The 22,144-nt window shown below is 45.8% G+C and overlaps 1 protein-coding gene across 3 annotated transcripts in view; it reads left to right on the top strand.

Annotated features, from left to right (window-relative positions):
- The first annotated feature begins 243 nt into the window (after positions 1-243).
- LOC132833381 (probetacellulin-like) overlaps positions 244-22,144 on the top strand; it is a 43,164-nt gene continuing 21,263 nt past the window's right edge. For 2 of the 3 annotated variants that reach the window (XM_060851606.1, XM_060851607.1), the window contains exons 1-2: positions 244-492; positions 12,979-13,080. In XM_060851606.1, the coding sequence (XP_060707589.1) occupies positions 423-492; positions 12,979-13,080 (172 nt within the window). In that variant the 5' untranslated portion in view covers positions 244-422. The remainder of the gene's footprint in view (positions 493-12,978; positions 13,081-22,144) is intronic. The other variant, XM_060851608.1, reaches the window with a different exon arrangement.

The following is a 22,144-nucleotide window of genomic DNA, read 5'->3' as shown; positions in this document are numbered from 1 at the left end:
TCCCTCCTTCCCCAACCCCTCACCCTCCCTCCATCCCTACTCCCCCTCCCTCCATCCCCACCCCAGCCCCTCACCCTCCCTCCATCCCCACTCCCCCACCCTCCATCCCCACTCCTCCTCCCTGCACCCCCACCCCTGCACCTCCACCCCCACCCTCTACCTCCATCCCCTCCCCCTCCCTGCATCCCCACCCCCTCCTTCCCCACCCCCGGGCTCGGCTCTGTGCGATCACTGGGAGTGACGCATGCGCCGGGCTGTGAGTGTCGGAGTGAAATGGAGTGAGTTTGGAGGCAGAGGGAGGAGGCACAGAGGGAGTGACCCCCCTCAGGTAGGGAGCTGCGGCCGGGCCGGGCCGGCACCCACAGGGACACTCACAGAGACACAGACAGACACAGAGACAGAGGTTCCCAGGGACGGCGCTGATGCAGCTCCAGCTGCTCCGGGCTGACGGGATGTGGCAGCGCGGACTGACCACCCTCCTCCTGACCACAGGTAGGTGAGGGGGGGGTGGGTGAGGGGGGGTGAGGGAGGGAGGGAGGGTGAGGGGAGGGGGTGAGGGAGGGCAGGGCTGTGACAGGAGGTGCCTGTCTGAGGGTGAGGGGGGTGAGGTAGGTGAGGGGGGTGAGGGTGAGGGTGAGGGGAGGGGGTGAGGGTGAGGGGAGGGGGTGAGGGGAGGGAGGGGGGAGAGAGAGGTGAGGGGAGGGAGTGAGGGGGGCAGGGCTGTGACAGGAGGTGCCTGTCTGAGGGTGAGGGGGGTGAGGTAGGTGAGGGGGGGTGAGGGTGAGGGTGAGGGGAGGGTGAGGGGAGGGTGAGGGGAGGGGGTGAGGGAGGGTGAGGGGAGGGGGTGAGGGAGGGAGGGAGGGGGGAGAGAGAGGTGAGGGGAGGGAGTGAGGGGGGCAGGGCTGTGACAGGAGGTGCCTGTCTGAGGGTGAGGGGGGTGAGGTGGGTGAGGTAGGTGAGGGGGGAGGGCAGGGCAGGGCTGTGATGGGGGGCGTCTGTCTGAGGGGGAGGGGGTGGGGGGGAAGGGGGGTGAGGTAGGTGAGGTAGGTGAGGGGGAGGGGGGTACCCGTCTGAGGGGGTGGGGGTGAGGGATGGGGTGAGGGGGTGAGGGTGAGGGGGGTGTCTGTCTGAGGGGGTGGGGGTGAGGGTGAGGGGGTGAGGGTGAGGGGGGGTGTCTGTCTGAGGGGGTGGGGGTGCCATTGAGGTCAGCTCGGGTTTTCAGGCTGCTCCTGCGCTGTTGCTGCAGCGAGATTCAGCATCGAAACGCCCCAGAGTAAATTACTGGCTGCACAACCCAGGAGCAGTCCCTTCGGCCCATCATGTCTGTGCTGACTGTGATGCCATTCTAAATTAATCCCACCCACTCGCACATACTCCATATCCCTCTGTTCCCTGGGTGTTCATGTGTCTGACTAAATGCCTCTTAAAGGTAGTAATTATTTCTACCTCTATCCCCCGCCAGCCACTGGCAGTACGTTCCAGACTCTATAAACACAAACTCACCTCACACATCTCATTTAAACGTCCCCCCTCTCGCCTTAAACCAACCGCCCCCTCGTGAGAAACTGTATACAGTATGAGCAGGTAGGAAAAGAGTTAAGTTCAGGGTTGTGTAACAAAGACTCAGTGAGTATAACTTTGACCAGATAAGAACTTGTAGTAAACAATGAGGTGCTGGAGACAAGGGCAGTGGGTTAATGAGGTGAAAAAGTATTCATTATGTAAGTCAAAAATCACACAACACCAGGTTATAGTCCAACGGGTTTATTTGGAAGCACTAGTTTTCAGAGCGCCGCTCCTTCATCATGTGGTTGTGGAGTTAAGATCATAAGACACAATTTATAACAAAAGTTTTTTGCTATATGTTGTGTGTCCTATGGACCTGTACTTCCCAACCACCTGATGGAGGAGCAGTGCTCCATAAACTAGTGCTTCCAAATAAACCTGTTGGACTATAACCTGGTGTTGTGTGATTTTTAACTTTGTCCATCCCAGTCCAACACTGGCTCCTCCAAATCATGTTCATTATGTTAACAATGTGAAAAGCATTCATTAGGTGAAGCCAGTTAATAAGGTTAAGAACATCCATTGTATAACGCCAAATGGCTTAATCGTAACTGTTGATGCTCGCTGATTGTAACAGTCACCCAATCAATATAGATGTTGCCTTATTTGGATGCTGCTCCCTATAAGTGACTATATAATTCATTAAGAATCTGCTGTTCAAGAGTAGACTGTGAACTCGTGTCGCTATGCACGTGGGTGATCATTCTCTCTCCCTCCAGCGCCTGGAATAAAGATGAAGGAGGTAAAACTATACTATATCTCTGAGCATTTTGCTTTGACTGATACAGAGGTAGAGAAACGGGATGACACTAGTATTATACAGTATCCTGAACTAAGCAAAATAATGACATAAAAATGAGAATTTAATTTTTTTTGTGTATGCTACAGATTCTCTTCATTACACAAATTTGACTTCAAAATGAATTGTATAATTTCGTCGAACACGTGACAACCCAATCTAGCCAGCTGATCAAACTGGAGTGATTTTCAACTCAATAGCTTAAATGAGATTGCATAAACTTTTGAAAAGTCCCCTTGTGGGATCTCTCTTTGTGGGGAGAAAGGATAAAGTATTCAGTGATTGCAGTGTTTCATCTGTTTTTGTGGTTGTATTTGACTGCAGCCATGGTCGGAAGTGTAACGTTAACCCCCAGGGCACATATTCTGACACATCTCCTGACAGGTCCAGGCTGGAGCCATCTCTGGGTTTATGAAGCAAGATTAACACTGTGTACTCTGCTACTAATATGCTCCCAGATTACAGGTGACCAATAGTTAGTATTTCACGTTTTTAACCAATTTGTGTGTCAGCTATGCCTCAGTGGGCAGCCCTTGACTCAATCACAAGGTTCTGGGTTCAATTGTCCCTCCAGGGTTTGGTCTGAACCTGCAGTCCTGAGGGAATGCTGCTGTGTCGGAGGTGCTATTTTGCAGGTGAAGCATTAGCTGGAAGCGCTCTCCGGTGGATGTAAATGATCCCATGACTCTATGTTGTTGGGGAGCAGGTCAGTTCCCCGGGCGACCTGGCCCGTTGTTTGTTTATCCTTCAATTAGCATCACAGAAACAGATTGTCAGCTCAACATTGCTATTCAGAGGAGCTTGCTCAGTCTTTCCTGTCTTACTTCAGAGGCTGTACTTCAAAAACATGTCATTGCCTGTAAAATGCTGAGTTGTGTAATGTTACAAAGCACACAACACCAGGTTATAGTCCAACAGGTTTGGTTGGAAGCACTAGCTTTCGGAGCGCTGCTCCTTCATCAGGTGGCTGTGGATGTGGCAGGCACTGAATAATTACATGTTTCTGTTGGTGTTTGTGAAAGCATTTGGATTTCAGTTTGTGTTTTAAGTATCGGTGGTGGGTAAGTAGTTGGTGATTCTGGACGATAGGATTTACATGTGTTTGGAGAGGGAAGGATTGGTTAGGGCTAGTCGGCATGGTATTGTGTGAGGGGGATTGTGTCTCCCAAACTTGGTTAAGTTTTTTAATGGAACAACAAAGAAGATTGATGAGGGCAGAGTGGTAGACGTTTTTTACTTGGAATTTAGTAAAGCCTTTGACAAGGTTCCACATGGTCGATTAAACTAGTAAAGTTAGATCACATGGGATTCGGGGTGAGCCTGCCATTGGATACAAAATTAGCTTAATGGCAGGAGACGGAGGGTGGTTTTTCAGACTGAGGCCTGTGACCAGCAGGGTTCCACAAGGATCAGTTCTAGGTTCACTTTTTTGTGATGAGATTTGGATGAGATTGTAGGAGGCATGGTTGGTAGGTTTGCAGGTGTCACCAAAATTGGTGGCATAGTGGACAGTGAAGAAGGTTATTTAAGACTGCAAAGGGATCTTGATCAGTTGGGTCAATGGGCTGAGGAGTAGCAGATGGAATTTAATTTGGATAATATAAGGTATTGCATTTTGGTAAAACCAACGAGAACAGGACTTATACAATGAATGGGAGGTGAGATGCTGCTGCTCCTTTAACAAGGTTACATTGTCCTTGTTTTTTTCAGAGATATCGTAAAAGTCATAAGTTCAGGTTTCCATGGATTTTAGGGCTGTTTTCATTACAGCTAACAGATACTGGCTCAGGCAAAAGGTTTTCAGGTTTTAAAAAAATGGCCAGTTCTCCCAGCTCAGCTTTGATCTGGTTTGGTTTCAACATAGAACAGTACAGCACAGTACAGGCCCTTCAGCCCTCATTGTTGTGCCAACCTTTTATCCTACTCTATAGTCAACCAATCTACATACTCTTCATTTTACTGTCATCCATGTGCCTATCCAAGTGTCGCTTAAATATCCCTAATGTATCTGACTCTACTATCACCGCTGGCAGTACATTCCGCGCACTCATCACTCTTTGTCTAAAGAACCGACCTCTAATATCTCCCCAAACCTTCCTCCAGTCACCTTAAAATTATTCCCCTTGTGATAGCCATTTCCGCCCTAGAAAAAAGACTCTGAATCCACTCTACCTATGCCTCTCATCATCTTGTACACCTCTATCAAGTCGCCTCTCATCCTTCTTCCCTCTAATGAGAAAAGCCTTAGCTCCCTCAACCTTTTTTCATAAGACATGCCCTCCAGGCCACTCAACATCCTGGTAAATCTCCTCTGCACCCTCTCTAAAGCTTCCACATCCTTCCTATATTGAGGCAACCAAAGCTGAACACAATATTGCAACTGTGGTCTAACCAAGTCTCTATAGAGCTGCAACATAACGTTGTGGCTCTTAAACTCAATCCCCCTGCAAATGAAAGCCAACACACCATACGTCGTCTTAATGACCCTATCAACTTGGGTGGCAACTTTGAGGGATCTATGGACATGGATCCCAAGATCCCTCTGTTCCTCCACACTGCCAAGAATCCTGTATTCTGCATTCAAATCTGCCACTTCTCAGTCCAGTTCAGCATCCTATCAATGTCCCGTTGCAATCTACAACAGCCCTCAACACTATGACTCACTCCACCAACCTTCGTGTCATCAGCAATCTTACTAACCCATCCTTCCATTTCCTCATCCAAGTCCTTTATAAAAATCACAAAGAGCAGAGGTTCTAGAACAGATCCCTGCAGAACATCATTGGTCACCGAGCTCCAGGCTGAATAATTTCCATCTACTACCACCCTCTGTCTTCTATGGGCCAGCCAATTCTGTATCCAGACGGACAGGTTTCCCTGTATCCCGGGCCTCCTTCCTTCCTGAATGAGCCTACCATGAGGAACCTTATCAGACACCTTGCAAAAATCCATCTACACCACATCCACTGCTCTACCTTCATCATCGTGTTTTGTCACATCCTCGAAGACTTCAAAAATATTTGTGAGGCATGACCTGCCCCTCATAAAGCCATGTTGACTATCTCTAATCAAACTATGGTATTACAAGTAAGCAAAAATCCTGTCTCTCAGATTCCTCTCCAATAATTTGCCTACCACTGACATAAGACTGACTGGTCTGTATTTCCCAGGATTATTCCTATTCCCTTTCTTGAACAAGAGACTAACATTTGCCTCCCTCCAATCATCTACTCCAGCGGCAGTGAGGATGCAAAGATCATAGCCAAAGGTGCAGCAATCTCTTCCCTCGCTTTCGGTAGTAACCTTAGGTATATCCCATCTGGCCCAGAGGACTTATCTATCCTTATGCTTTTCAAAATTTTCAGCACATCCTCCTTCTTAACATCAACCTGTTTGGGCTTAACAATCTGTTTCGTGCTGTCCTCAGAAACATCAAGATCCCTTTCAGTCGTGAATACTGAAGCAAAGTATTCATTAAGGACCTCCCCTACTTCCTCTGACTTCAGGCGCAAGTTCCCTCCACTATCCCTGATTGGCCCTCCTCTCACTCTGGCCATCCTCTTGTTCCTCACCTAAGTTTAGAACATCTTGGAGTTTTTGTTAATCCTACCTGCTAAAGCTTTTTCATGCCCCCTTCTAGCTCTCCTAAGTCCATTCTTCAGTTCCTTCCTGGCTACCTAGTAACTACCTAGAGCCCTTTCTGATCCTTGCTTCAGCAGCATTAAGTAAGCTGCCTTCTTCCTCTTGACTAGATGTTCCACCTCCCTTGTCACCCAAGGTTCCTTCACCCTACCATCCCTTCCTTGGCTCAGTGGGACAAACCTGTCCAGCACTATCAGAAAGTGCTCCCTAAACAGCCTCCACATTTCTGTCATGAATTTCCCTGAGAATAGGTCTGGCTGTTCACTGAAAGCAGGCTGTCAGTTGTGAAGTTGCTAGACCCAAAGAAACAGGTCCATGCTGACCCTCCCTCTCTCTGACATCTCTCCTGTAAGACCCTGGGTTTGATTTTACGTTTTAGTGCCAAGCGATGTTCGTGGGGATTGTTGCAAGTGGTTGGGACACCATCGTTAAGTTGGGATAGTCTGTTGGGTTTTCAGAGAGGTTAAGTTTTTCTGTATTCTGTTCTCTTTTGTTTGAGTTTCATTCAGTAATCTTGTAAATAAATTCTGTTTTGTTTAAGACTAAGTGGTTTGACCAACTGCATCCCTCCTGGAATACCCATATTACACCTGCTTAAAACAACGCGCAAAGTTAGGGAGGAGCTACTTTCTTGAAATGTTTTGAGGGGGTCTGGCCTGGTCCATAACATTAGGCCCCTGGTAGTGGTATAAAACAGAGAGAGCTGGGTGTGAGCTGGTGCCGCACAGCGCCAGGGGCCAGGGTTCGACTCCAGCCTTGGGGCCGACTGTCTGACATTCTCCCCGTGTCTGTGTGGGTTTCCTCCGGGTGCTCCGGTTTCCTCCTACGGTCCAAAGACGTGCAGGTTAGGTGAACTGGCCATGCTAAATTGCCCGTAGTGTTCAGGGATGTGTAGGTTAGGTGCATTAGTCAGGGAAAATGTAGAGTAATAGGGTAGGGGAATGGGTCTGGTAGGTTTACTCTTTGGAGGATTGGTGTGGGCTTGTTGGGCCAAGTGGCCTGTTTCCACATTGAAGGGACTCTGTGTATAATTGTTTGAACTTTGCCTCACAGGTGTCAAAGGCGTTTCGCATGCTTGCCTTGGTTGCTCAGAGCTTTGAGAATAGAATTTGCAGCGTCATGTTGATGTTGTACAAGACTTTGATGAGGCCTCTTCTGGAACACTGTGTCCAGGTCTGGTGTCATCTTGTTGTGAGAAGGGTATTATCAATCTGGAAAGGGTTCTGAAAAGATTTACCAGGATGTTGCCGAGAATGGACAGTTTGAGATATAAGAATAGACGCAATAAGCGGGACATTTTTCACTGAAGCATTGGAGGTTGAGGAGTGACCTTCTACAGGTTTACAAAATCATGAAGGGCATGGATAAGGTGCATGACAAGGGTCTCTTTCCTGGGGTGGGGGAGTTAAAACTAAGGATAATTTTTTACGGTGAAATGGGAAAGATTTATAACGTGTATGAGGGGCAACTTGTTTACACAGAGATTGGTCATGTGTGGAATGAAGTTCAAGAGAAAATGGTAGATGAGGGTATGATTACAACGTTTAAAAGATATTTGGATAAGTGAATAGGAAAGGTTTGGTTTGGATATAGGCCAAGAGCTGGCAGGTGAGACTAGTTTAGTTTTTGGATTATGGTGGGTATGAATTTCTTGGACTGCAGGGCCTGTTTCTTTGATGTATGACTCGATGACTGTCTAACTTACAAAGGAAGTTCTGGTTCACTGGACAATTAGCGAGGTTTGAGAAGATTTGTAGCGCAGGTTGAGTTTCTGGATGTAGGTTTGCTTGCTGAGCTGAAGGGTTCATTTTCAGATGTTTAGTCACCATATTAGGTAATATCTTCAGTGAGCCTCTGGACGAAGCACTGCTGGTATTTCCTGATTTCTATTTATGTTTGGGTTTCCTTGGGTTGGTGATGTCATTTCCTGTGGTGGCATCATTTCCTATGGTGATCTTATTTCCTGTTCTTTTTCTCAGGGGGCAGTAAATGGGATCCAAGTCAATGTGGTTATTGATAGAGTTCCGGTTGGAATGCCATGCTTCTAGGAATTCTTGTGTGTGTCTCTGTTTGGTTTATCACCACAGGAAATGACATCACCAAACCAAGGAAACCCAAACATATAAATAGAAAGCAGGAAACACCAGCAGGCTCGCTGAAGATGTTACCTTGTATGGTGATGAAATGTCTGAAAAATGAACCATCCAGTTCAGCAAGCAAACCTATATCCATCATTGGACAGCACTGGATGATCCTATTAAAAGGCATCGCAGCGTTGAGGTGCCAATGGGCTATCATCCTGTTCCTGTCTCTTCTCTTTGCAACAGGTAGTTACTGACCATGTAACTTGCTGCCTGTGGAAGCAGAAACAATTGGTTTCGGAGAGAGATTGATGGTCCCTCAAGGGAAATAAAACAGCAAGCAATTGGAGAAGAGAGAGAGGGGGACAAATAGGTTTGACAAGATTGCGATAGATGGACTGAATGGCCTCCTTCTGTTCTGTAGTGACTATATTGCTAATGATTGGGTAAGGTGTTGCCTTGATTTAAAAATTAGAAAGAGGCAAAAGATGTATGTTTGATACAATTGCTTGATAACCTAAGGATGGCCAATCATTTAGCAGCCAAGGAAGGAATTTTTGAACTGTTGTAAGAAACACAGAAGTCACTCCACACAGAACAAGATCCTGCAAGGTAGATCAACTGTTATTAGTGGGTATCGGCTGAGATATTAATGTTAGTCAGGATGCTGACAAGAATTCCGCTGCTTGTGCAGTACTGTAAGAAATTCACCAAGGGTCCTCAGACAGCACCTTCCAAACCTATGACCAGGACAAGGGCAGCAGGGAACACCCTCTGCAAGTTTCCCTCCAAGCCACTCACCCTCCTGAGTTGGAAATATACCAACGTTCCTTCAGTGTCACTGGGTCACAATCCCGGAATTCCCTCCCTCAGGGCATTGTGGGTCAACCCACAGCACATGGACTGTAGCGATTCAAGAAGGCAGCTTACCCGCACCTTCTCAAGGGGGCACCTAGGGACGGGCCAGCTATGCCCACATCACACGAGTGAATAATAGTAAATAGCAAATAGATCTGATATATCCATTTGAGTGAGCATTGGGATCTCAGTTTAACATCCCATCCACAGGCCACAGCTCTGTTAGTGCCACACTCCCTCTGATGATACCATGGTGTATTTTGCTAATGATTGAGAGGGATTAGACAGAATGAATTTGTTGGTTTTTTTTGTATATAGGACATATTTTGGGCAATGTCCTGAAATGCCAGGTCTTACTGGAACAGCTTGGTTCAGCGTAGTTAGCTCTGGAGCACAAGTCTTCAGTATTATTGCCAGATTGTTGTCAGGCCCATAGTCTGTGCTGTATCAGTGCCTTCAGCCCTTTCTTATCACACGGAGTGCATCGGATTGGCTGAAGACTGGTATCCGTGATGCTGGGGAGCCCCGGTCAAGGCTGGAATGATTCTCATACTCAGCACTTCTGGCTTAAAATAGTTCCTTAGATTTATACACTGATGTTCTGGGATCCTCCATCATTGAGGATGAGGATATATGTGGTGCCTCCTCTTCTCATTAATTGCCCCTATCATTTATATATCTGTTGCAAAGGATTTATCATGTGATTAATTTTACAGTTTCAATCCAACATGTAAAAGAGACTATGGTCTATTAACTGTTTACAAATAAAAAGTAATTTTGGAAAGCAGTATTCAGAAATGTTTTAGACAGAGATAATGGATGTTTTATTGATTTAATTGTTGAACACAGTCTTGAAAATTTCAACTGGGTCTATGCTGCCATTGCCTAGCAACAGCCTCTGGATTGAGGTAATGGATGTTTTTGTAGTATACCCCTGGAAGCTGTGGCTAGTTGCTGAAGAACTTCACAAGGATGTTGTTTCTTGTAAGAGACTGAGCTTAGATCTGAATGCAGTGTTCCTGTTATCCCTCACATTCATGTAGTTTGGACAAACTCTGATAAGTTTCAAATATCAGGATTCATAACCATTTCTAAACCGAATCTGAAAGCTAGTCTGAAAATTGCCCATCGTTCTATGACTGACAGAAAAATGAACTCATCAGCAAGAAAGTGAAGGAACTGAGAAATTACCTGATTCTACCCTTTCACTTTAAACTCTTGATATTTCTGCAAAGCTATGTCATGTATGTCATAGTCATAGAGTCATGGAGATGTACAGCACGGAAACAGACTCTTCGGTCCAACCTGTCCATGCCAACCAGATATCCCAACCCAATCTAGCCCCATCTGCCAGCACTTGGCCAATATCCCTCCAAACCCTTCCTATTCATATACCCATCCAGATACATTTTCAATGTTGTAATTGTACCAGCCTCCACCACGTCCTCTGGCAGCTCATTCCATACACACACCACCTTTTGCATGAAAAAGTTGTACCTTAGGTTCCTTTTAAATCTTTCCCTTCTCAACTTACACTTATGCCCTCTAGTTCTGGATTCGCCTGTCCTACTTGAGTCTGAACACCCTTGTGCTGCTGTGGGAAGACCCACAATGTCCTTAAGGGAGGGAATTTCAGGATTTTGACCCAGTGACACTGAAGGAACAGCGATATATTTCCAAGTCAGGATGGTGACTGGCTTGGAGGGGAATGTGCAGGTGGTGGTGTTCCCATGTATCTGCTGCCCTTGTCCTTCTACACAAAAGTGGTCATGGATTTGGAAGATGCTGTCTGAGGATCTTTGGTGAATTTCTGCAATGCATCTTGTAGATGGTACACACTGCTGCTACTGAGCCTCTGGTGGAGGGAGTGGGTGTTTGTGGATGTGGGGCCAATCAAGCGGCTGCTTTGTCCTGGATGGTGTGGAGCTTCTTGAGTGTTGTTGGAGCTGCCCCCATCCAGGCAAGTGGGGAGTATTCCATCACAATCCGGACTTGTGCCTTGTAGATGGTGGACAGGCTTTGGGGAGTCAGAAGGTGAGTTACCTGCCACAGTATTCCTAGCCTCTGACCTGCTGTTGTGAAGTGTTTATATGGTGAGTCCAATTCAGTTTCTGGTTAATGGTAACCCTCAGAATGTTGATATTCGAGGATTCCATGATTGCAATGCCATTGAATGCCAAGGTTAGATTATTTTTTGTTTGGGATGGTCATTACTTGGCATTTGTGTGGTGTCAATGTTACTTGCCACTTGTCAGCCCAAGCCTGGATATTGTCCAGATCGTGATGCATTTGAACACTGACTGATTCAGTGTCTGAGGAGTTGTAAGTGGTGCTGAACATTGTGCAATCATAGAGATGTACAGCACAGAAACAGATCCTTCGGTCCTACCCGATTCCCACTTCTGTCATTACGATGGAGGGCAGGTCATTAATGAAGCAGGTGAAGATGGTTGGGTCTAGGACAGTACCCTGAGGAACTTGTGCAGAGATGTCTTGGAGCTGAGATGACTGACCCCCAACAACCACACCCAGCTTCCTATGTGTCAGCTGTCATGCACTAGTGTAGTAGGGCTTGATTTCCCATTTTGATGTTTGTGGAGTCATCATGAAAGTTAAAGATTTTTAAAAGTGTGCAGAATTCCCTAATTTACTTGACTTTCAAATCCAGGTGGACAGAAAAATGTGGGCCAGGTTTCTGTAACTGATCAAGAATTGATATTTATTGCAAATCAAAACATTTATCTACAGATGAGTAATTGTGAACTGAGGACATCTATCTGTAACAGTTAAAACTCTAACCCTGTTATAAACAGTCCCTACACAGATAGATAGGAAGGAAATCATGAGTGTTCCAGGCAGAGGGAAAGATCGGGAAGGCTGTTCAATGTTCCCTGTTTACAGGGTTCACTGAGGTGTTGCTTTATAATTTGTCAGGACATGCTGCTCCTGGATTCGCCTTTGCTAATTGCTTTTACTTTCTTGTCAAAGGCACAGGGTGGCTGGTTCACACTTTATTATGTCTCTGGCTTAAGGGTTAGGAGCCATAGCTTACAACAATAACTAAGGGGAAAAAATAAACTGGCTTTCCTTGTGCAGAGACAGGGGGTAGTTCTTGCTCTTACTGGGAGCCAATAGATCAGTGAACCTTTCTTCGGTAGTGGATAAAGGCTTTTGGAAAGGATTAGAAGAGATTGGATTTATAATCATCTAGAAGCAATAAGTTGATTAGGGATAGACAACACGGTTTTGTGAAGGTTAGATCGTGCCTCACAAACCTTTTATTGAGTTCCTTGGGAAAGTAACCAGATAGATGGCTGAGGGGAAAGTGGTTGATGTGGTGTATATGGATTTCAGTGAGGCGTTTGATAAGGTTCCCCATGATAGGCTATTGAACCAAACACTGAAGCATGGGATTGAGGGTGATTTAGCAGTTTGGATCAGAAATTGGCCAGCTGAAAGGTGACGAGAGTGTGGTGGCTTATAGGAAATATTCATCCTGAGTTCAGTTACTAGTGGTGTACCATAATGATCTGTTTTGGGTCCACTGCTGTTTGTCATTTTTATAAATGACCTGGATGAGGGCATAGAAGGATGGGTTAGTAAATGGGAAGAGAGAATAAAACTCTCACTGTTTTATAGTCCTTGGAGAGCTTATAACCTGACACTACAGTGGTGTAATTGTCAACTAGAAGGGTTTGGGCATGGGAAAGCAGCTAAGTGTGCTTTAGAATAGTTGGGGCTAGAGGTAACTAAAACGTGAATAGGTTTTCAGAGGCGGATAAACTGAATCAGGGACAGTGTCGGATATTTAACTGGAGGTGAAATAGACAGTGTTGGTAATAATGCTGATAGGTGCCTAAAAAAATTAATTCCAAGGTCACTGAAGGGGAGCCTCATGCAAAGCATTCACATCTGTAATGCATCAGTTAGGCTGAATGGCCTGTTTCTCAGCTGGATCTGCCTTGCAGTTTTACCTGAACAAATAGATTTGTTTGTAGCTGAAAATTAAAACACTGTTTTTAACTTGTTTAGGTTGGGCCTGGTGTAATCAAACAGCTTCTGATGTGAATGCTACCCTTACAATGGAAGCAGAGAAATCTTTATGTGCATCAGGGAGGCAAATGAACTGCACAGGTATGAAAGCACAGTCTGTGCTATAAATAATCTCAGCGTAACTATGGCATTCATGTGTGTGACATGGACAGACCTCACAAGTCCATGAGGATGTTCCTAAATCCCTCAAGTCCAAAAGTCTTAAAGGGATATCGATATGAGGTTCTAAAGGTGAGATGAGGTCCTAAAGCTAAGTTAAGGGGTTAATGAATAGATCAAGAGAAACTATAACCTTCGATTGTGAATAATTGTGAAAGCACTTCTTCACACAATGAGGAACTCTGTCCCCTAAAACCCTGTGGAGCGTGGGATTGAAATATGTAAGTCAAAACTGAGATTGATAGGTTTTTATTGTACAAGTTTATTAAGGGTTATGGAACCAAAATGAGTGGATAGAGTTAAGGCACAGATAAGGCAGGAGCCCAGCTGAGTTGTATAGCAGGCTAGACGGCCAAATGGTCTTTCCTGATGAAGGGCTTTTGCCCGAAACATCGATTTCTTGCTGCTCGGATACTGCCTGACCTGCTGTGCTTTTCCAGCACCACTCTAATCTCGATTCTGATCGGCAGTCCCCTCACTTCTGTGTAGAAGGCCAAATGGCCTCCTCCAGCTCCAACCTTCCTGTTAGCAGCACTGTGGAGTGATCTGAAGATGTGAAAGGTGCTATAAGAATGCAATATTTTTCTCCATTGCACATTTGAGATGACTGCAAAGTTGTCTTTGGTGTGGAAAATCCTAACCTGGTTCAGTTGATTTTTAAAACTGAAATCAGAAACATCCTGATTACAGCACTGACGTCAATTAGATCGAACACACAGAAAACGAAACCATTTTGTGAAATCTCCTGCCAAATCTTTTTTGGAATTACAATAATCTTGAGAATTGCTGTCTTGTAATTCTTTCTTAAATAATTGACCTTTTAGGTGATGGGATTCAGTGAGACTGACACAGAGAAAACATTCCCTTTCTGTGATGAAGACAGAATCTTTCTCCTATTTTTCTTTTATTCATTAGTAGAATGTGGGGGTCGCTGGCTGGGTCAGCATCTATTGCCCCCGTCCCTAGTTGCCCCATTGAGAAGGTGGGGGTGAGCTGCCTTCTTGACCCGCTGCAGTCCATGTGCTGTAGGTAGACCCACAATGCCCTTAGGGAGGGAATTTCTTTTCTTTCTCTAAGCCCTCCCCCTGCCTCCCCCCATTCCCCCCCTCCCCCTTCAGGTATCACACCCTAACACAGCTCTGATGACCATGAACCTCCAGCCACTGGTCCCCAATATTTCTTGGGAAATTGTAGGGGTGGTTTTCCACTGCCTTCTGAGCAATAGACTCTTTCCTTCTTACTGCCTCCCTAAGGGGTAATTGGAAACATTCACTGGCGGATACCCTTCCTGCTTGGCTATGTAGTGAAGATATTATTAACCATCAGGTCCTGGAGTGGAATTTGAACCTGGAGCATCTGAGGTAGAGAGTCTACCCATTGTGCCACAAGATTTCCTTCAGGCTATAATGAGGACCACTGAATTAGGGGAGGTGATGACCTAGTGGTATTATCGCTGGGCTGTTATTCCAGAGACCCCAGATAATGTTCTGGGGACCTGGGATTGAGTCACACCATGGCAGATGGTAGAATTTAAGCTCAATAAAGCTTTGGAATTAAGAGCATCGGAACAACCCATGTGGTTCACTAATGTACTTTAGGGAAAGAAATTTACAACCTTACCTGGTCTGGCCTACGTGTGACTCCAGACCCACAGCAACTCTTCACTCCAGGCCCAGTCAGTTACCGATAGGCAATAAGTGAATGTGTTAAATTCAGTTATTAAAAATAAGATGGTCATTAATGAAAGCAGTAAGGAATTCAGAACAAGCATCTTTACTCAGTGTTGGGAGAATGTGGAGCTTAGGTTGAGTTGAGTAGACTTTAAGGAGAAGTTGGTAAAACAGAGAGAAAGGATTGGAAGGAGACTCCAGTGGATCAGAAACTCCAGCCTGGCCTGTTTCTGGAGAATGGACTTGGAGCAGCTCTCTTCTCTCTATCTGCAACAAGTTATTTATTAATATTCATTCCGAGATTGTCAGAATCAGTGGTTTCCCTGTGAGTGTGTTGGTACATAAACCTGCTGGCTTTGCATGAGCAATTCAGAAACCTCCGGTCACAATCCCAATTCCAAGTATGGGTATGACCTGTGGGTCCAGCTGAGTACCCCCTTCCCACCTCCCCCTGCACCCCACTTGGATCAGCCTCCAGAGGAGAGCTCTGTATCTGCTCAATCCCAATCTTAAACTGACGCAGCAATTCCGGGAGAATGGGGATTATTTATTTTTTGATGCTGGGGTTATGGGTGTCACTGGCTGGGCCCAGCATTTATTGCCTGTCCCTAGTTGCCCCTTGAGAAGAATGTGGTGAATTGCCTCCTTGAAGCACAGGGATTGTGGGGGCAGAATCCTTGTGTATATTTAGGGCTGAGAGAAGGACGTTCTCCATCAGTCGGGGAATAAGGTTTATGGGGAAAGAGCAGGGAGGTGGTTTTGAGAAATGTTGGATCAGCCATGATCCTTTTGAACATTTTGAGAGGCCAAATGTTCTTATTTCTTATCTGCTGTAGATTGGCCCACAATGCCATTCGGGAATTCCATGATCTTTACCCAGCAACACTGAAGGGTTGGCAATGAAAAGTCTTTGACCTGAAACATTATTCCCATTTCTCTCTCCACATATACTGCCAAACTCCCTGAGTTTCTCTGATATATCTGTCTTTTATTGCATGTTTACAACCTTTGTCATGTTTTGCATTTGTAATCCTTAAATGTGGGCGGCATGGTGGCACAGTGGTTAGCACTGCTGCCTCACAGCGCCTGAGACCCGGGTTCAATTCCCGACTCAGGCGACTGTGTGGAGTTTGCACGTTCTCCCCGTGTCTGCGTGGGTTTCCTCCGGGTGCTCCAGTTTCCTCCCACAGTCCAAAGATGTGCGGGTCAGGTGAATTGGCCATGCTAAATTGTCCGTAGTGTTAGGTAAGGGGTAAATGTAGGGGTATGGGTGGGTTGCGCTTCGGCGGGTCGGTGTGGACTTGTTGGGCCGCCTGTTTCCACACTGTAAGTAATCTAATCTTAAAAAAAATGTTTTGATGTCATATTTTGTGTTATTGTGCTGCTGTGAAACATCTTGAGACATTTTGTTACTTTAAAGGTGCTACGTAAATGTAGGTCCTTGTTGTATTGTTACTTTCAGTAATTTGCACAAAATGTCTGCTTTCTAAATCTTCCAGATGTGGTTAAGTGGTGATAAAATGGGAAAATAATTGAGAATGTCTGGGAAAGAGAGCGGGGATATATAAAACTGAGTTTGATGGCGCCTTCTCTCTCCTGCCTCATCTCAGGGGCTAGTGTGAGGGCAATGGGGAGAATGCACTCCTCCTGATCTGTAAAACCTCGACTAGAAAATCCACTTCTGCTTTTCCTCATCTTCCATCCCGTCGAGCAGTCCAAGATCTTGGAATACATTTTAACTTGTCTCCTGAGCTCTGTCAACACAGTTTTAAAAGTAATATGCGTTTTCAGAATGATTTTATAGTTGCAGTCATCACCCTGGAGTTCAGACGCCAAAGATAGACTACAAAGTACACGGAAAACTTTGTTCTTGTGTTTAAAATGTTATTTGAACTCTTCTGTTGCTTTGTAGTTGCTCTGAGGCTCCTATGAATCGTTTACAATTTTAATTAATTTTCAACAGCTTCATAAGTGACTTTCATTCTTTTTTTAAGTGGGTCGACCCCTGTGTTCGGTCTGTCCCCCAGTTCACAGGGGGCTGAGTGTGGTCACTGATCATCATTTTCTGCTGTTGTGCTAATTTATCTCCCAGGAGATCAGAGGCTGCCCTGGCTCACACTGGAGGGACACTGATGCTTTTGTAAAAGCCTTTTTTTTTCACTCCCTTATTCTTTTGTAAACTCGAGCTGATGAAGCTTGCACCTTGATGTGGCCGGTGAAGCTGAGGAGGGGTGATGAAGTCAGTCAGAGGGTTGGAGACCATGTTGAATTATAATTCATCACTTAACCCGGCACCCCTACTCCCCCCGCCCCACTCCCCACGCACCCATCCCCGACAACTGCTTCCATTCTATTCCTGCTCCTAAGAAGAATAAGAACGAGAGAGGCACAGATTTAAAGGGATGTGCAAACAAAGCAGAGGTGACATGAGGGAAAAAAACCTCTTCACACAGCAAGTAGTTTGGGTCTGGAATTAACTGCCTGTTTGGGCCAGGTACAAGGAGGAGATTGGACTTGGATTTGGATAGAAATAGTCTGCAGTTGTATGGGGACATTGGCACTGGGTAGTGATGCTCATTTGATGAGTGAGTGCAGGCACAATGGGCTGAATGGCCTCCTTGTGTGCTCAAACAATTCTGTGTTTCTGCGTGCTTTGCACGGTGACTCAGTGATTAGCACTGCTGCCTCACAGCACCAGGCACCTGGGTTCAATTCCAGCCTCGGGCGACTATCTGTGTGGAGTTTATACGTTCTCCCCGTGTCTGGGGTGGGGGGGTTCCTCCCACAGTCCAAAGATGTGCAGGTCAGGTGAATTGGCCGTGCTAAATTGCCCGTAGTGTTCAGGGGTGTGTATGTTAGGTGCATTAGTCAGGGGTATACATAAGGGAGGGGAATGGGTCTGGGTGGGTTACTGTTTTGGGGGTGGGGGGTGGGGGTGGGGTTAGGTGTTGACTTGCTGGGCCAAAGGGCCTGTTTCCACACTGACCGGATTCTATATCTCAGTTAGGTCTGAGGAGAAGAGGTCTGGTTTAGGAGAAGACAAAATCTACAACTTTCTTGAAACTTAAACTTCAAAGTATCACAATTTATTAGACATTAATATGAACCAATGCACTCCTCTCAAGAAAGCGCGAACCATCTGCACTGCTTAACTATATCATGGTGATCTAGATCCACTAGCATTGTATAAACGGAATTCTGAACTTAGGAACTGGCACAGTTAAGGTCATGAGTTAATGTTTAATGACACCATGTATACACAAGTCCATGTTAACGTAATGGGAGCCCTCCAGGCCTAGTTCTCACACATATTTTTGTTGGATTCCATGCATTTTTGATGGATTGATACCTAACCTCCCCGTCCTGGTGTGTTTCCAATCCGTAGATATATGTTTGTTATCTGTTCATCTGGAGCTGCATTTCAGAGTTGACCTTCCGTCACCCGGCCTTAAATTCACCTTTTGAAATTGAACAGTCAAACAGGCTCCCTCCCCTTGAGGTCCCAGTTCAGAAATCGGTCAGGGCCTCTCCACTGCGTGGTAAGAACAATGACTGCAGATGCTGGAAACCAGAGTCGGGATTAGAGTGTTGCTGGAAAAGCACAGCAGGTCAGGCAGCATCCGAGGAGCAGGAAAATCGACATTTCAGGCAAAAACCCTTCATCAGAAATAGAGGCAGGGAGTCTCCAGGGTGGAGAGATAAATGAGAGGGGGTGGGGGTGGGGAGAAAGTAGCATAGAGTACAATAGGAGAGTGGGGGTGGGGATGGAGGTGATAGGTCAGGGATGAGGGTGGAGTGGATAGGTGGGAAGGGAGATAGGCAGGTAGGACAAGTCATGGGGACAGTGCTGAGCTGGAAGGTTGGAACTGGGGTGAGGTGGGGGAAGGGGAAATGAGGAAACTGGTGAAGTCCACATTGATGCCCTGGGGTTGAAGTGTTCCACTACAGTCTACCACACATCGACCTTCACTGGTCAGTTTACACCTTAGATTCCTACATTGCGTGCACAATATAACTGGTTTTGTTGGGAACCTCTTAAGTAGGGACTGAGCCATTTGTTCACTGTGTTGTGACATTGAAATGTGGCCCATCAAAGCCATTCTGTGGGATAATGGTGACCCTGATCAGATCGTCTCTCACTGAACATCCTGCAAATTCACAGATGGACCTGATGTTCCAAAAAAGTGTTGAGTCAGGGAAAACTGCCCTGGAGATTGGAGGTGAGACCAGACCATGACTTTCTGGATGATCTGAGCAGCAGCACCTATAACCATGCAGCACTCTGTCAGTATGGCACTAGGAGGGTTCGCCTGGATTTACTGCCTGTGTCACTAATGTGAGACTGGAACTGATGACCTCCTGAGTCAGAGGAGAGTACCCTGCCCACTGCCATGTATGTTCAAACTGATCAGATTCTCATCAACTTGTCTGAGCACAAGATTTGGATGCTAAGTGTTTAGTTGAGATTTAAATTAACATGAACACAAGTTGAGAATGATATAGAGCCTTGGGCCATGAAGGATCATCACCATTTCTGTCCATTAGAGAGAGACAATCAGTTATGGAACATAGAACGAAGAACTATACAACACATGATGTTGTGCCGAACATGATGCCCAAATTAAACTAATCCCTCCTGCCTGCCCTTGGTCCATATCCCACTCATTTCTTGCCTATTCATGTGTTTATCTAAAACTCCCTTAAACACTCTGATTGTATCTGCCTCCACCACCACCCCTGGCAGCAGGTTCCAGATTCCTACCACTCTCAGGGTAAAATAAAAATTTGTCCCTCATGTCTCCTTTGAACTTCCTCCCTCTCACCTTAAATGCAACCCCCCTAGTTTTAGATTATGTGTAGCTTAAGGGTAATACTCCAGGAACATGGAGTAAGATGAGGAGGCAGGGACACCTCGAACTACCACAGCCAGTACACAGAATGATCTCACACAGTTGGCACCCACACCCTAACCATCAAGCCAATGAAGGGCTTTTGCCCGAAACGTCGATTTCGCTGCACTTTGGATGCTGCCTGAACTGCTGTGCTCTTCCAGCACCACTGATCCAGAATCTAGTTTCCAGCATCTGCAGTCATTGTTTTTACCTCCCTGATCGGAGAGACTGTCAACATTACTGATTAACTATTGCAAACACTTCAGTGATTTGTCTTTTCATGTCTGTAATTAGTTTCACTGAACACAAAGCTGAATTTCTCTTGCTCTTTCATCCACTTTTTCTTTTCTTTCTCTCTTTCTTTCTCTCTCTGTCTGCCCCTATCCCTTCATTCTCTCTTATCCTCTCCTCATCTTAAGTCTGTGCCCTCTTGTTCTCGATCCCCTTGCTGACTGGGGTCAGGTTCTCCTTCTGTACTCCCTCCAGACTCCTTATGATTTGCAACCCTCCAATCAAATCTTCTCTCTCTACTCTTCTCTTTTTATTTCTCTTCTCTCTTATCTTCCCTGCCCTTCTCCTCTCAAGGGCAAAGTCTCAGTTCCTCATCTGCCCATGTCACTGAAGACCCTCACACAGGGAGCATTTATGTGAATCTTTTCTGAACCCTCTCCGATGACTTCTCTCTCTTCCTAAAGAGTGGTGCCCAGAACTGCAGCTGTACTCCAATGGGCTACTTGCTTCATGCCCTTTGCTGCCTCCATCTGTGCCTTCAGTCAGTCCTGCAGCTCTGCGTAACTCGCGGTGTGAAAAAACTCACCTCAACTTCCTTTTTCTTGTCAATTACCTTAAATCTGAGGAAGAGTCAGAATGTACTCACAACTTTAGCTCTGTTTGTGTCTCCACAGATGCTGCCAGACCTGCTGAGTTTATCCAGTAAGTTTTGTTTTTGTTTCAGATTTACAGCATCTTACAGTATTTTGCTTTGAAATCTTAAACCTGTGTCCTCCAGTAACTGACCCATCTCCCGGTAGAAATAGACTCTCTCTACCTTGAATAATTGTGAACAAACCTATTAAATCTCCCCTGAGTATTCTGAGTGCTAACAAGGACAATCCCAGCATCACTAGATGTTCCCTGTACCATCCCAGTTAATCAGCACCACACCCTCTCAACAGCCTTGACATTGTCTCCTGGTGGCAGGTGATGGTGAAATTGGATACCACGCCTCTGCTGTGGCGAAGCCTCTTGTTTGAAGAGGTTTGGTGTAACCTCCCTGCCTTGGAGTAAACCACACTTATTCTGTCAAGCTTTCAGTTCCGGGCAAGCAGTCAGCATCAGATTGCAGAATGGTGTTTATAAAGGTGGAAGTTGTAAGCTGATGCAAAGATTCAATCATAATAAATAACTTTACAATTTTATGACCGTCCATAAAACAATATTTATTCATGAATAGTTACAGCATAGCACAGGCATTTCTGACGAAACAGTGCAGTCATCAATTTTCACCGATTGTAACTAAAAGCTACCCATATAGAGTCTCTGACAGTAAACGTGAATACTGTCCGACTTCTGTGGGGTACCACAAGGATCAGTAATCAGTCCCCGGATATTCACACTATCGCATAAATGACCTGGATGAGAGAGAACCAGATGCAACACACCTGGTTTGTAAATGATCCAAACAGGGTGGCATTATCAGGAGGAGCCAAGGTAATACAGAAAAGGTGAGCAAGTGCACAACATGTGGCAGGTGCAGTAAGGCGTGGCTAAATGTGAACTGATAGACTCCAGTGTAAGTAACAGAGAGAAGGGTTATTATTTAAGTGGTGACATAATAGGAAGTGTGGATGTGCAATGGGATCTGGGTATCCTTGTACATCAATGTGGACTTCAACAGTTTCCTCATTTCCCCTTCCCCCACCTCACCCTAGTTCCAAACTTCCAGCTCAGCACTGTCCCCATGACTTGTCCGGACTTGTCCTACCTGCCTATCTTCTTTTCCACCTATCCACTCCACCCTCCTCCCTGACCTATCACCTTCATCCCCTCCCCCACTCACCCATTGTACTCTATGCTACTTTCTCCCCACCCCCACCCTCCTCTCGCTTATCTTTCCACGCTTCAGGCTCTCTGCCTTTATTCCTGATGAAGGGCTTTTGCCCAAAACGTCGATTTCGCTGCATCTTGGATGCTGCCTGAACTGCTGTGCTCTTCCAGCACCACTAATTCAGAATCCTTGTACACCAGTCAATGAAGGTAGACAGGCAGGTGCAGCACACAGTTAGGAAGGTGAATGATGTATCGATCTTCATGGCAAGAGGATGGAAGTTTGGAAGTAGGGATGTCTTACTGCAGTCATACAGGGTCTTGGTGAGACCATTCCTGGAGAATTGTGTGAAGTTGTGGTCTCCCTACCTAAGAAAG

The sequence above is a fragment of the Hemiscyllium ocellatum genome, chromosome 36 (genome assembly GCF_020745735.1).
Source record: "Hemiscyllium ocellatum isolate sHemOce1 chromosome 36, sHemOce1.pat.X.cur, whole genome shotgun sequence".
Lineage (NCBI taxonomy): Eukaryota > Metazoa > Chordata > Chondrichthyes > Orectolobiformes > Hemiscylliidae > Hemiscyllium > Hemiscyllium ocellatum.
This window is presented reverse-complemented; position numbering and strand designations above follow the sequence as displayed.